At 45.6% G+C, this 12,319-nt stretch overlaps 1 protein-coding gene and 5 non-coding genes across 9 annotated transcripts in view; all 6 read left to right on the top strand.

Moving 5' to 3' along the window:
- The first annotated feature begins 9 nt into the window (after positions 1-9).
- On the top strand, positions 10-82 carry trnaa-agc. The gene has a single exon. It is a non-coding gene; the product is annotated as a tRNA-Ala (tRNA).
- A 234-nt stretch (positions 83-316) lies between these two features.
- Positions 317-389, top strand: trnaa-agc. Its single transcript has one exon. It is a non-coding gene; the product is annotated as a tRNA-Ala (tRNA).
- Positions 390-597: 208 nt separating this feature from the next.
- trnaa-agc lies at positions 598-670 on the top strand. The gene has a single exon. It is a non-coding gene; the product is annotated as a tRNA-Ala (tRNA).
- A 2,574-nt stretch (positions 671-3,244) lies between these two features.
- On the top strand, positions 3,245-3,317 carry trnaa-agc. The gene has a single exon. It is a non-coding gene; the product is annotated as a tRNA-Ala (tRNA).
- A 109-nt stretch (positions 3,318-3,426) lies between these two features.
- On the top strand, positions 3,427-3,499 carry trnaa-agc. The gene has a single exon. It is a non-coding gene; the product is annotated as a tRNA-Ala (tRNA).
- A 3,743-nt stretch (positions 3,500-7,242) lies between these two features.
- LOC118222522 (kinesin-like protein KIF20A) overlaps positions 7,243-12,319 on the top strand; it is a 15,051-nt gene continuing 9,974 nt past the window's right edge. For all 4 annotated transcript variants that reach the window (XM_035408173.1, XM_035408174.1, XM_035408172.1 and 1 more), the window contains exons 1-7: positions 7,243-7,857; positions 8,565-8,693; positions 9,168-9,254; positions 9,627-9,765; positions 11,121-11,296; positions 11,812-11,923; positions 12,029-12,241. In XM_035408173.1, coding sequence (XP_035264064.1) covers positions 7,621-7,857; positions 8,565-8,693; positions 9,168-9,254; positions 9,627-9,765; positions 11,121-11,296; positions 11,812-11,923; positions 12,029-12,241 — 1,093 coding nt within the window. In that variant the 5' untranslated portion in view covers positions 7,243-7,620. The remainder of the gene's footprint in view (positions 7,858-8,564; positions 8,694-9,167; positions 9,255-9,626; positions 9,766-11,120; positions 11,297-11,811; positions 11,924-12,028; positions 12,242-12,319) is intronic.

Below are 12,319 nucleotides of genomic sequence, written 5' to 3'. Positions count from 1 at the left end.
CGAAATGCAGGGGGATTAGCTCAAATGGTAGAGCGCTCGCTTAGCATGCGAGAGGTAGCGGGATCGATGCCCGCATCCTCCAATTATACAATGTTTTGATGATTTCCTGTTGAGTACACTGACTATGTGAACCGTTAATAGGATCAACTATCCAAACTATCCAAATCTGTGAAACAAGTATTAGCTATTTCAGTTCTGTGGTCTACAGGTTCTCCTGTTTAAACCTGACCTGAGGTTTAACCTCAGGTTTAAACTCCATTTATGCACACTGAAATTGCCCCGTTGAGCCTGGTGCAACAGCTACAGGGCACAAAATGGGGGATTAGCTCAAATGGTAGAGCGCTCGCTTAGCATGCGAGAGGTAGCGGGATCGATGCCCGCATCCTCCAATTTTACAATGTTTTGATGATTTCCTGTTGAATACACTGACTATGTGAACTGTAAATAGGATCAACCATCCAAATCTGTGAAACAAGTATTAGCTATTTCAGTTCTGTGGTCTACAGGTTCTCCTGTTAAAACCTCAGGTTTAAACTCCATTTATGCACACTGAAATTGCCCTGTTGAGCCTGGTGCAATGGCTACAGGGCACAAAATGGGGGATTAGCTCAAATGGTAGAGCGCTCGCTTAGCATGCGAGAGGTAGCGGGATCGATGCCCGCATCCTCCAATTATACAATGTTTTGATGGTTTTGTGGTAGATGTGTCACACAATGTAAGTCTTACGCAATGCCACAGCAGCCTTAGAAGGGGGTATTGGCACTGTAATGATCACAATAGTTTGTCTTCCAAAATCCACACAAGTTTGAGCTCCCTTTGCTTCCATTTCTTCCCAATAACACGGCTCTGCCCCATCAATTTCTGACCAATCAAATTTCCCTATCTCTCCACCTCCATTTCCTACCAATCAGGACTTGGCATGCTCATGCCCATCCATTTCTTGCCAATCAAATGCGGCAGCAAGTGTTGTTTCTCTGCCCCGGTCTCCATGACAACCAATGGAAATGCACTTTGCCAGCCAGGCACCCGTCACAGCAGAAGGCAATGGCCTAGCTGGTCTGCTCTGTGATGAGGTCAAGACAACAGCTCCTGTCATTGACCGAATGGTATGATTTTTCATTGGCACTCCTATATGAGATCCTGGCTTGCTGGACCAAGTCAGCCAACCCGGAGGCCTCCAAACTAAAGAACCTGGAGGCCTCCCCACACACATGCACATGCACAATCAACCCCAACACCCAACATGGTAATATTCCAGACTTCAAGGCCAATCAGTATTTGCGGCCACAACAAAGTGAGACATGTTGCTGAGCACTCTTGAAGACTGTGTGACTCATAGATGGAAATAAGTTATACCGAAATGGATCTGTCTCAACCTATCATCACAGTTCAAAACACAGGGCTATTTTACTCTGATGTTAACAAATATTGCTACAGTTAAAATGGTTTAGCTTCAGCAATGTTATACATGAAAACACTTATTTACCTCTTACCATTATCTTAGTTGATACATCAAGAGGCTTCCTAATGACTTTAGAATTAAAATATGTCTCCAGTACCAGTAAAGGCTGACTTTTGGTGGTGGGACTACGCTTTGATTGGTAAGCAATGAATATTTGGATCATGGATTGTGCCTTCAAACTGATAGGTCAGATTGAACAGAAAAATTCGACTCACCAGTGAATCACATCAAAACAGTGGGTAAATTTTGTTGGGACCACTGGCAGTGCTAACGCTATCAGTGTTTCCAGAGATGGTCGACTCGACCCTAAAAACGGTTGATATCGCGGCCGTGCCTGGTCAGGGTAGTATAGTTTCTGGAGAAGGTGGTCCGGATGTTGGCTGAGGTTGATGCGGCAGCACTTTGGTCAGCATTGGCAGGGAACGTTAGGGCAGGGCTCGATTGTGGAGCATTCATCGGTTAGTCTACTGCTAACGCAAAATAATCATCCGACTAGAATTTGAAGAAAGAAGTTAATTTTTTTGGCGCCGCGCTGTCAAATTTTCCGCTTGACATGCTTAACTTACTAGACTCGAACAGAAACAACAATATATTATAATATATAATACATAAACTTTGCTAACTTGCGATGCATTTCTCGCAGCAACATTAAATGCAGTTAGCTAGGTCGTTAATGGCTAAATTGAGAAGTTAGTAACGTCGCCAAGATTAACGACCATCCTTTTACAGCGCGAGTTTACAGCTATGCTACGGGGTAAGTAATAGGTCAAACCTCGGTAAAATGCAATTATAAATTCCATTAAAATTTCAATTTAGGTCCCTGAGTGGTGAGGCCCTCTAGTGGCTGAGGGGACGGGCTGCAGCCCGTAGGCCTGTGTGTGGACAATCGATACCCACTACCCTACATAACAAGCTCCCCTTGATGTCATCACATAGATTCTCACATTTTTTTCCGTTGTTGACCTCAGATGGCCTAAACAAAAATCTTATGAGGCCATGGGAGATTTAAAAATGGCCATTAATGACCAGACTGAGACAGTTTGCTGCGACAGGGGTCGAGCCCTCCCAGGCTGGTAACGTTCCAGCACTGAGACAGAAGTGACACCAGCTCTGCTCCACCAACTCCTCCTGTCTCCAGGGAAACCACCCCAAAGACAAGGTTTAATAAGAGGACGGTAACTGCAAATTCAAGCAGAAAATGTGCGTGATTCACAACAGAGGAAACCAGCTAGTACAAGTGTCAAAGGAATAGTGCTCGGAGGACAGTCAAATGTAAAAAGTAGAACCTGCATTGTATTTATGCATTTGTAAATAATGTTTGGACATAGTTATTTTATATCATTTTGTATTCAATCTATTCAATAGTTTTGTAACAAGTCTTTTGTTTGTAATATTCTTTTAATAGATCATCTTTTGAATAGCTTGGAAATAATCTTTTGTATTTATACTGTTATAATAATGATTGTGCTATGTATTTTTATTTTTTTTGTATAGTTATACGTTTTTGCTAATAATTAGTTTAATGGCTATACTATGTTCTCATTTATTTTTTCCCAGGTTTTTAAAAAATGAAAATGCTCAGCTTCTCGTGCAGTTGATAGATATTAATTGTTTACCGAGCCTTTGCCTTTAATGAAAGGGAACGCATTAGGGCTACTTCATTACACACTACACATTTCTTGTTTTTATTCCATGTACATAGATAAAAATATCCTCCAGCTGTTTTCCTGGTAAATGTGTTTTCTCATTGGCAGTTGGTGCAGTGGTTATAGGGCATGAGATGGGGGATTAGCTCAAATGGTAGAGCGCTCGCTTAGCATGCGAGAGGTAGCGGGATCGATGCCCGCATCCTCCAGTGGTTTTCCTGTTGAATGTGTTCTCTGGTTGGTGTTTCCCTGTTTATCACACTGGCTGTGTGCAATTGACCCCCTCGAGCCTGGTGCAATACCACCTGGGCATAAGGTGGGGGATTAGCTCAAATGGTAGAGCGCTCGCTTAGCATGCGAGAGGTAGCGGGATCGATGCCCGCATCCTCCAGTTGCTTTGTTGCCAAATGTGTCACCACAATGCCATGGTGTCTTTCTACTGGTTACACTGGCTGGATGTAAATTTCAAATTGAAGCCCGCGTCCTACCAGGGTGTCATACAATGTTAGTCTAATGGCAATGCCACAGTGGCACTACTCAAATGATCAAACAAGAGTTTGTTTTTCTGCCCGGGTCTCCATGACGACCAATGGCACCATGTTGTGCCAGCCAGGTGCCCATCGCAGCAGAAGACACGGATAGTGGAGATTGAACTCCATCCCCACCGATGTTCTCATAAAACGGAAAAACCAATCACACAGTTTGACCCTCCATTTGTGCTTCCGTTTCTCTCCAAACACATGGCTCTGCCCCGTCCATTTCTTACTGATCAAATCTCCCCCATCTCTGTACCTCGATTTCTTACCAATCAGGAGCCGTCATGTCCGTTCCCCTTCTCACATCGCTTCTGGAAGAGATACGTTTTGCCCAAAGAGACAAGGCATAAGACTGACGGACCAGAAGTGGATTGCATCCACACATGAAAGAAAAGAATGAACATACCTGTCCCTGTCCATGGCAACACCATACAAAAATTCAAAATAAAAATCAGGCTGTGAACACTGTTATATTTTAAAAATAAATAAACCCAACGATCAAATAACAACCCAGAGCTGACAGGAACGTTAGTCACCACCTGTCTGTTCAGCACAGAAGAATTACAGACAGCAGGACCTGTGCACGCCCACGGACAGGTGGAGCCAAGCAGGCCACCTGCACTTCATTACGGCAAAGCTCCAAATCACCAGGGAGAGCGAAGCACAGGATCACCAGCAGGGGGCAGCAAAGTCACCAGAACGTAACAAGGACAATAAACGTAGAAATTAAAAATGGCATTGTCTATATGCATTTGTAAATAATATTTGTACATTATTATTCCATAGTAATGTACAAATGCAATCTATATATTTACAAGTTATTTCAGTAGAGGTGTTCAACTTCTCAAGGAGTTGATAGATATGAATTGTTCACTGAAAAAGCTTCATTTTGAATCTAATTTAAACTTAATAGTACTAATTACACTCTGCACATTAGTCACTTCTTATTTTTATTTCATTTAAACAGATGAAAATAAGAAAGTATAAAATAATAACGGTCTTCTTATATTTCCACAGGGGTGTAAATAGCATTCCCAACACAAAGAAGTTTGGCCAGATGAAACGGATGATTTCAGTGAGTGGCATATGCTTCTTAGTCAACCAATGCCCCTAACCTTTATTTTAACCTTCTTTTATCACCCGTTTACAGTGATTATTTTCATTTGCATTGAGACTCCCTCTGAATAACAGCATCCACAAGATTAATGCTCTGTCATGTTATAACCCAGTCTTTTAAATGGGACTAAATTTACTTTTTAATTTCCCCTATGCGCTGGACAGAAGCGACAGCGTGTCCACGACGCATAGAAGCGTTGTTAGAATAGCAAGGAAGCGATCAAAGGATAAGCCGAGTGACGTGAAGCATTTTTTTGTGTGCGCGCGTTATTTGCATTCTATGCCGTGTTGGAGGGTGGTTAATCTTATGGCCCAGCTTGTTGGGTCTATGGACCAGCGGGGGTAGCCCGCCCAGCTGCGCGCCACGGGGCATCTGCTCTCAGCAGCAGGAGACGCAGCGTGATGTCTGGGAAAGCGCAGGGAAAGTCTCCTCACAGCGAGACCCCCCAAGGGTCTGCCGTCCACATCCGCAAAAGTAAAATGGAAATAATTTCATTAGGAGCCCGGAATTAACAAGGCAGTGCAATTTCCTCCGCGGTGCATGAAGGCGAGCTCGTGCGGCGTCGGCCGCATGAAAAGGCAGGGATTAAAGAATGTTCGTTTTGACCCTTCAAAGAGAAGACCCGTAAAAGTCAGTCACATAATTCTCTCTCGTTTTGTGTTCATTAGCCGCCAGCAAAAACACGGCACATTACTTTCATCCACAGGGATACCAGGCAGGAAGTTTACTGTAAATGTACGGGATTTTGAAAAATGCACAGGGGACAATTCAGAGGAAAAAGTGTATGGGAATCGAAATAATATGCAAACTAAAATACAAATTAGCCTGCACCGGTATTGGATAAATTCCAAGCAATTCTTCCAAACTTACTTGCAGGAGTTACGTTACATAATTTACATAACGACGTCGCAGAATCTACAGCAGCTTTTCGTTACAAACTATAACGTTTCATTCACCAAATCCTTTTGCAAGCACTCTTCTCCAGAGCGATTTACAATTCCGGGGTAGAAAGATACTGTACGTAGCCTACAGTGCATGGCGATATAGCAGAAAAAGGACGTACTATATTACCATGCAGGCTACAAAAAAATTAATGCAACAGTATCAAACAACAATAAAAGATAGTTACATTTTCCATCGCCGTGACAAGGAGGGGGGTGAAACACCTCCTAAAACATTAGGGTTCTTGATCGTTTGTTACATTTGTTTCCAGTTATGGAACGCATACCTCCGAAGTCCTCCAAGCGCATGTTTGTACCTAAAAATCCCGGCAGCTATGAAGTTAATTCCATTGGCTGTTTGAAAAATCCCGTTCTCACCACCATGGTCGCGACTGGCCGGGAGAATTCCACTTACGCTGATTGGTTGGGTGACGGGGCGCGAAGTTTGAATTGGTTGGATGCGCTAAATTCTGTGGGAAGAACATGCTGAGTTAGAACAGGACTGTAGAACATGGAAAAAGTTTTGGAGTTGTCACACAACTGACCTCGAACTCAACTTGCTACATGTAATGTTGGAGAAAAGCTATGGATTTCGCTAACTAAAGTCGTTAATAGTCTATGTTCTAACACGATATTTAAATGTACAACTTAGATTAGACTGCTGCTTACTTTTTATAATAGTTCTCAATTTTAAAAATATTTTTATTTTACAAAGTTATTTTAACACTTCACGTGACGGGTGAAGGTGACAACTTACAACGTACTGCCAGTGGACAGTCCAATAAAAGAATTACACAAATAAGCTATTTATTTGAAGGAATAACTTAACAAGATATCTACGGACTAAAAAAAAAAGTGAGTAAAGTTACCCGTACAGTATGGTTTATTGCATGTCAACAACCGCAAATAGTGTGCACGGTGCATTATCTAGCTAAGTTATCTAACATAATTGTTTTATAACATGAGTCATAGTTTGCCTGCTAACTTTGATTTGACAGCAGAACAGCGGGCTTGCTAATAAAGTAAGCTACTGTGCTGATTTGAACAGAGCGGAGTGACTCTCTGGTTTTGCTTCTATAGTTTCGGGCCAACAAGCGTGTTATGTAGCTACTTAACAACATAAAAATGCAACGATGTGTCGTAGCTTCATAACATCTTCTCCACTAGAATCGCGTGGCCATGTTGGCAACTGTAAGCTACGTATATTTTGCGCTCTATGTAGTGTTGTTTTGTGCGTGCGTGTAAGACAAATATTTCTCGTGATCTTTTCTGCACGTTTTTGTTTGCCTGCTAACGTTCGACATCTAGCTGGCCAATTAGTTCATTGGAATAATACTCTGAAGCAATACATGTTTGGTAACATCTTCCACATGCTGTTTTTAAGTACTTTTACTACCTAAAATAACTTTATCGCTGGATAACAAGCTTTTTGCCGTGGGACTAAAACTAACTTTGACTTTTTTTGTGTAGGAGCTCGCTATTTAGCTACACAAGGTCAGAAAGTAAGTTTCCTAAAGTTTGCTACTTGATAGTTGCACTTTGACTCTGGCTAACGGGCTCTGGCTAACTTAGTCTTAACGTTACCTCGCTCTGTAAAACAGCAAAGTACAGTATTTCGTGAGCGTGGAGTAGTGTCACTATTATGGGAACGACAGTTGACTCGTGAATGGCAGTCTGTGTCTGCAGCTCAGTCTATGAGTCAGATGCCAAATACTTCACCAAAGGCAGTTAAAGAATGGTCACGACTTCCTACTCATGGAATCTTGCAGGCCTGTGCGAGTTTCTGGCAAACGGCATTACAGCGCAACTTTGCTTACCCCAAGGGCCTGGACAATATTTAATGAATCATTCGAAAGCGCAACACCCATCCATATATAATTTGGTTTCAAACTGACAAAGATGCATTTGATACAAATGGATGAATGTTGAGACAGGCATTGCACCCCACCAGGTTGTGGTTGTTGCCGTTGCCATGGCTTTGCGCGTTGCTCCACCACGTGGTCCGCTGTCAGACGAGGAGGAGGGAGGTGCCGCCGTTTTCGAGTCCACTGCAGCCAACCCGGGCGGCGTCGCAGGGTCACGGCGCTGCGCGACCACTTTGCACGAGATCTCCAATATCTGTGCTCCAGCGGTGGCTCAAACGAATGGACGCGAGGTGAGACACGTGCCCGCCAGTCACGACTGCACTGCCATAGACAAGCATGTGCCTTTCAATGACCCTTCCGTTTAGCCACGCACCCTCCATCCCTCCTTGCCCCCTTCAAAACGCTGGCCATGATAACCGTAGCAGCATTGTACGAAACGTTACTATAAAAAATCCAGTACAAAAGTTATTTTCCTTCTTTATCTAGGTTAGAGAGGTTCCTTTGCCCAATTCACACTGCACGTCTAAAATCCAATGAATTCTGTTGTGCGAGAAGGCATTGCCGAACACATTCATTAGTTTGCGTAAACATGAACGTGTCCAACGTTTAGCCTTCAGTCCCGCATAAACATCCTTCACCGCGATTGGTCACATCGCCTCCAGCCACCTGCTCACAATGGGCCGTTCTATTTCTCGCGCGTTGATTTATGTTCTGATTATTTTTCCTGGCGTTTTATAAACTGTTTATTTATCCAAACGCGTGACGCTCAGAGCAACTTCCCCCCGGGATGGCGGTCTCTCCGCAAGTCGTTCATCTGCCCCCCCCACCCCTAGTGTCTCTTTCATGCACCAGCTATGAGTATTCTCTTGCAAGACTCTGTGAAAGAGCTTGTTCTGTGGTACCATTCTCTCTACCTCTCCCCCTCTCTCTCTATCTCTCTGTTTCTGTCCACCTCTCTCACTCTAACTCTCTCTCTCTCTCTCTTCTGCTCTCTCAGATGGAGCAGAGGAAGGTGGGACCTGACGAACGAGGGAGTGGAGAGGAAGATGGCAGTACGGAGAGAGTGCGTGTTTACCTGCGCATTCGTCCTCTGATGGACGTAGAGAAGGAGAGAGGGGAGGAACAGGTCAGTGGAGTGGGGGTCTCGATCAGTCCGGTCATGTGACCTTATTTGAGAGTGCTCGGAGAGGGAGGCGATCCACTTCGGGGTTTTGTGCCAACTTCCGCTCTTAATTATTATTTAATTAGGACATTTTAAATTATTTAATTAAGCATCCTCAGCTTTATTATTTCATTAAGCATCAGCTGCAGCTACATGCTGCACATGTGTCCTACTTGCATAACTATAGTCCAGCATGGGAGTCAGCCTGCTTTGGTGTGTAAAATGATTCAGAAGACATCGCCTTGGACTAGGACTGAAAACCATATAAACACGGGCACCCCTGGCCTTACAAGAATAAATCATAATACATAATTTTTTTTTTTTTTAATGTAAAGGGTAGTAGTCGTATGAGTTGTGAGTGTGACATGATGGTGACATCAAAAACATTTTTTTTTTTAAATCAGGGCTAGCTGATCTCTGTCCTTTTTTGTTCTGCAGGGGTGTGTGTGCGTTCAGGATGAGGAGACTCTGTTGCTCAGAGACCCCAGAGTCTCTCAGAGTGTGCACAAGTTCACCTTCACTCAGGTAACACACTGATGACATCACCTAGGTAATATAAAATACTGCTGCACGCTATTAACAAGGTAACACATTGATGATGACATACCCCTGGATAAATATACAGCGCGGATGCTCACTTGTCACCAAGGTAACACTGGTGACATCACCATGGCAACATGCAGTACTGATACCCACTGTTAACAAAGTGGTACCATGACTTAGGTAGCATACTGCACCGATGGTCACTGTCACCTAGGTAACGCACGACATACAGGTGTGTCCGATACAGGGACAATAGCACAGGCACAGGCATGATAGTAGTAACGAGGAATGCAGGATCTGATGATGATGATTGCCCCTGCCCCCCACCCCCCTCCTCCTCCCCCCCCCCGGCAGATTTTAGGCCCAGGCACAACGCAGCAGGAATGTTTTGATTGCACCATGAAGGAGACCGTGCGGGACGTCCTGCAGGGAGAGAGCAGGTTGCTCTACACATACGGCGTCTCCAACTCTGGCAAGACCTACACCGTCCAGGGTGAGGCGCTGTGTTCCACACACGTGCGCACATGTCTCTGTAAAATGAGCTAAACATGGATGATTCCGTGAGGAGTGTTTGTTTCCCGTGTTTATGGCAAGCGTCAGTGCATTTAGTCCGTCGTCAGGGGTGGTCACGCTGTTATTAGTCATTTCATTTTAAAAGCGCGTTTAATTTCTGAGCAGATGTCTCTAACCCGGGCGAGTTGCATAAAATTCATTTCTCGAGCCGGATCCTTGCTCAAGGCTACATCTGCAAGCTTCCACCTGGGAACTGAATGTGCTGGAGCTTCAAGGTTTTGGGTAAAAAAAAAAATCTTCTCGGCTTCTTGGCCACGAACCCACAGCGCTGCTGCAAGTTTTTGAAGCAGAGGTGCTTCCGTCAAATTAATTTGGGTAACTGCATCCCCCTGAAGTGCCCACTCCACACATTTTCCCCCTGTAAGGATGAGGCGGAAGATCTGAGTGCTTCAGCATATTGCTTTCCGCGCTGGATAGTGTTCTCCAGGCGATCGCGTCAGCCCAGCGCTTCCGTTTATGTTGATTAGCATTAGCATCTCATCCCCAAATACCCCCCCCCCTCCCCCGCCCCGCTCCCCCTTTGTGCTCACGCGCATCCTCGCGTTTCTGAATATTCATTTTTTCGCACAGAAGTCATTACTCACGCTACTGACGTGGAGACCTGCGTTCACACTGATGCAGCGACTAGACATTAGTAGCCGATTGGTGAGCGTTCTGTGATCTACTTCAGCGGTGAAGTGCCAGAAAAGTTTCCGTTTTTTTTTCCCCTCCATCTGAATCCATAACTACACAGTTGCGTATTTGGTTGGATTAGTGGGATTATCAGTTTTTAAGAACACAGGTGACTGAGTGAAGGAGCTTCTCCTTGGTTCCCCACTCACACTATAAGTACTCAGACTCTGATTTCCAGCAATCAGCAGAGCCGTTCAGTCAGGCTGGGAGGGAACAGAAATCAGGTGCATCTGTGGTCCTCCAGGACCCTGGATGAGGACCTCTGCTCTCGTTCCATATCCTCCTGAGACCCAGCAGAAGTTCAAATACTTAAAATTTTTAGACATTGGATGACAAAAGACATGTTGCAGTGAAAATATATGCATTTTTAATTACAATGATTTCATTTTTCTTGAACGTCCCTCGTAGTGTAGCTTTCAGCACAGCAGAATATATAGATTGTTGAGATCAAGTCCAGAGTTCCGTGTCCCCTACAGGGGACAAAAATGAATAGTTGGGTCTTAGGAAGATATCGGTTTCTGCATGGCCTGTCAAGGAATGAGCGTCCTAAGTGCTGTGCGGTCACTCTGTAAGTCCCCCCCCCCCCGCCTCCTTGCGCCCCAGGAACAGGCCGTGAAGCCGGGCTTCTCCCCCGCGCCCTGGTCTCCGTTTTCGGGAGGCTGCAGGGGCGCCTGTACGACTCCCCGGACCTGAAGCCGGCTCTGCGCGAGGAGGTGCGGCGGCTGACCGGCGCCGAGGTCCGGGCCGAGGAGGCGCGCCGGGACTCCCTGCTGAAGGAGGTGAGAGGGGAGAAACTGACCCCGGATCAGTGTGTTTTAACCCGTATCCTAACCCTGTGGCATGGTCTACCCGAAAAAGAGTTCTGGTAGAGCAGGGCTGCCCAACCCCCTGTTCCTGGAGATCTGCAGTCCTGCAGGTTTTCACTGCTTTCAACTGCTGTCTACATTGGTCTCTAATAAAAATTTAAAAAAGGTTCAAATAAAAAGAACAGAATAGAATTAATTAATTAAATGCTATTTTTCCCTGGGGGGACTTGAATTGAATATTTTATTTGAATGCTTGCCTTTTCAGGAATTTGCTTTGCATTTTAAGAGGCTTGCACAAACAACACAAGCACAGACATTCAGACAACAGATCGGCAATACAGAGGACATATTCATTTCAGTGCCTCTGCTTGAGAACTGATGGCAATTAAGCCGTCTGCTACTTCATCAAATCTGACCAAAGTCGAGGTCACTGGGGTGTTGGAGCTTTTTCTGGGGAGTGACACGTGGTGTCTTTTCTTTAATCTCAGGAGGAAGGCTCAATTTCCCAGAATTCCAGGCGAAGGGGTGGAGCCAGTGTCAGCGGTGACAGTGGCATTGGGGGCGTGTCCTCGGGCAGCAGCATCACCACGGAGCTGGAAGGTGAGGAGCTGTTTCGAGCGATCGGATTGGGTTCAGAACCTCGCCCCTCTGAGGGACGTTGACCCCTCTCACCACCCCCCCCACCCCACCCCTCTCCCCCTGCAGATTTGGACAGCGTGTGCCTGGACGGCGACGCCCTGTCCCACAGCGGAGGGGAAGGTCCGGAGGACGGGGTGCGCTTTTCGGTCTGGGTCTCCTTTTTCGAGATCTACAACGAGTTCCTGTACGACCTGCTGGAGGCCCCGCCCACGCCGCCGTCGAGGAAGCGGGCCACCCTGCGCCTGTGCGACGATCGCCACGGCAACCCCTACGTCAAAGGTAAAACGTGGCGCCCCGCGCGCTCGCGTTCGCGCTCGTTCTCATGACCGCGCAGCGAGGACGGTCGCAGGTGTGTCT

This window comes from Anguilla anguilla, chromosome 3, assembly GCF_013347855.1.
Source record: "Anguilla anguilla isolate fAngAng1 chromosome 3, fAngAng1.pri, whole genome shotgun sequence".
Lineage (NCBI taxonomy): Eukaryota > Metazoa > Chordata > Actinopteri > Anguilliformes > Anguillidae > Anguilla > Anguilla anguilla.
The sequence above is the reverse complement of the archived record's forward strand: the minus strand, read 5'-3'. Positions and strand labels throughout refer to the sequence as shown.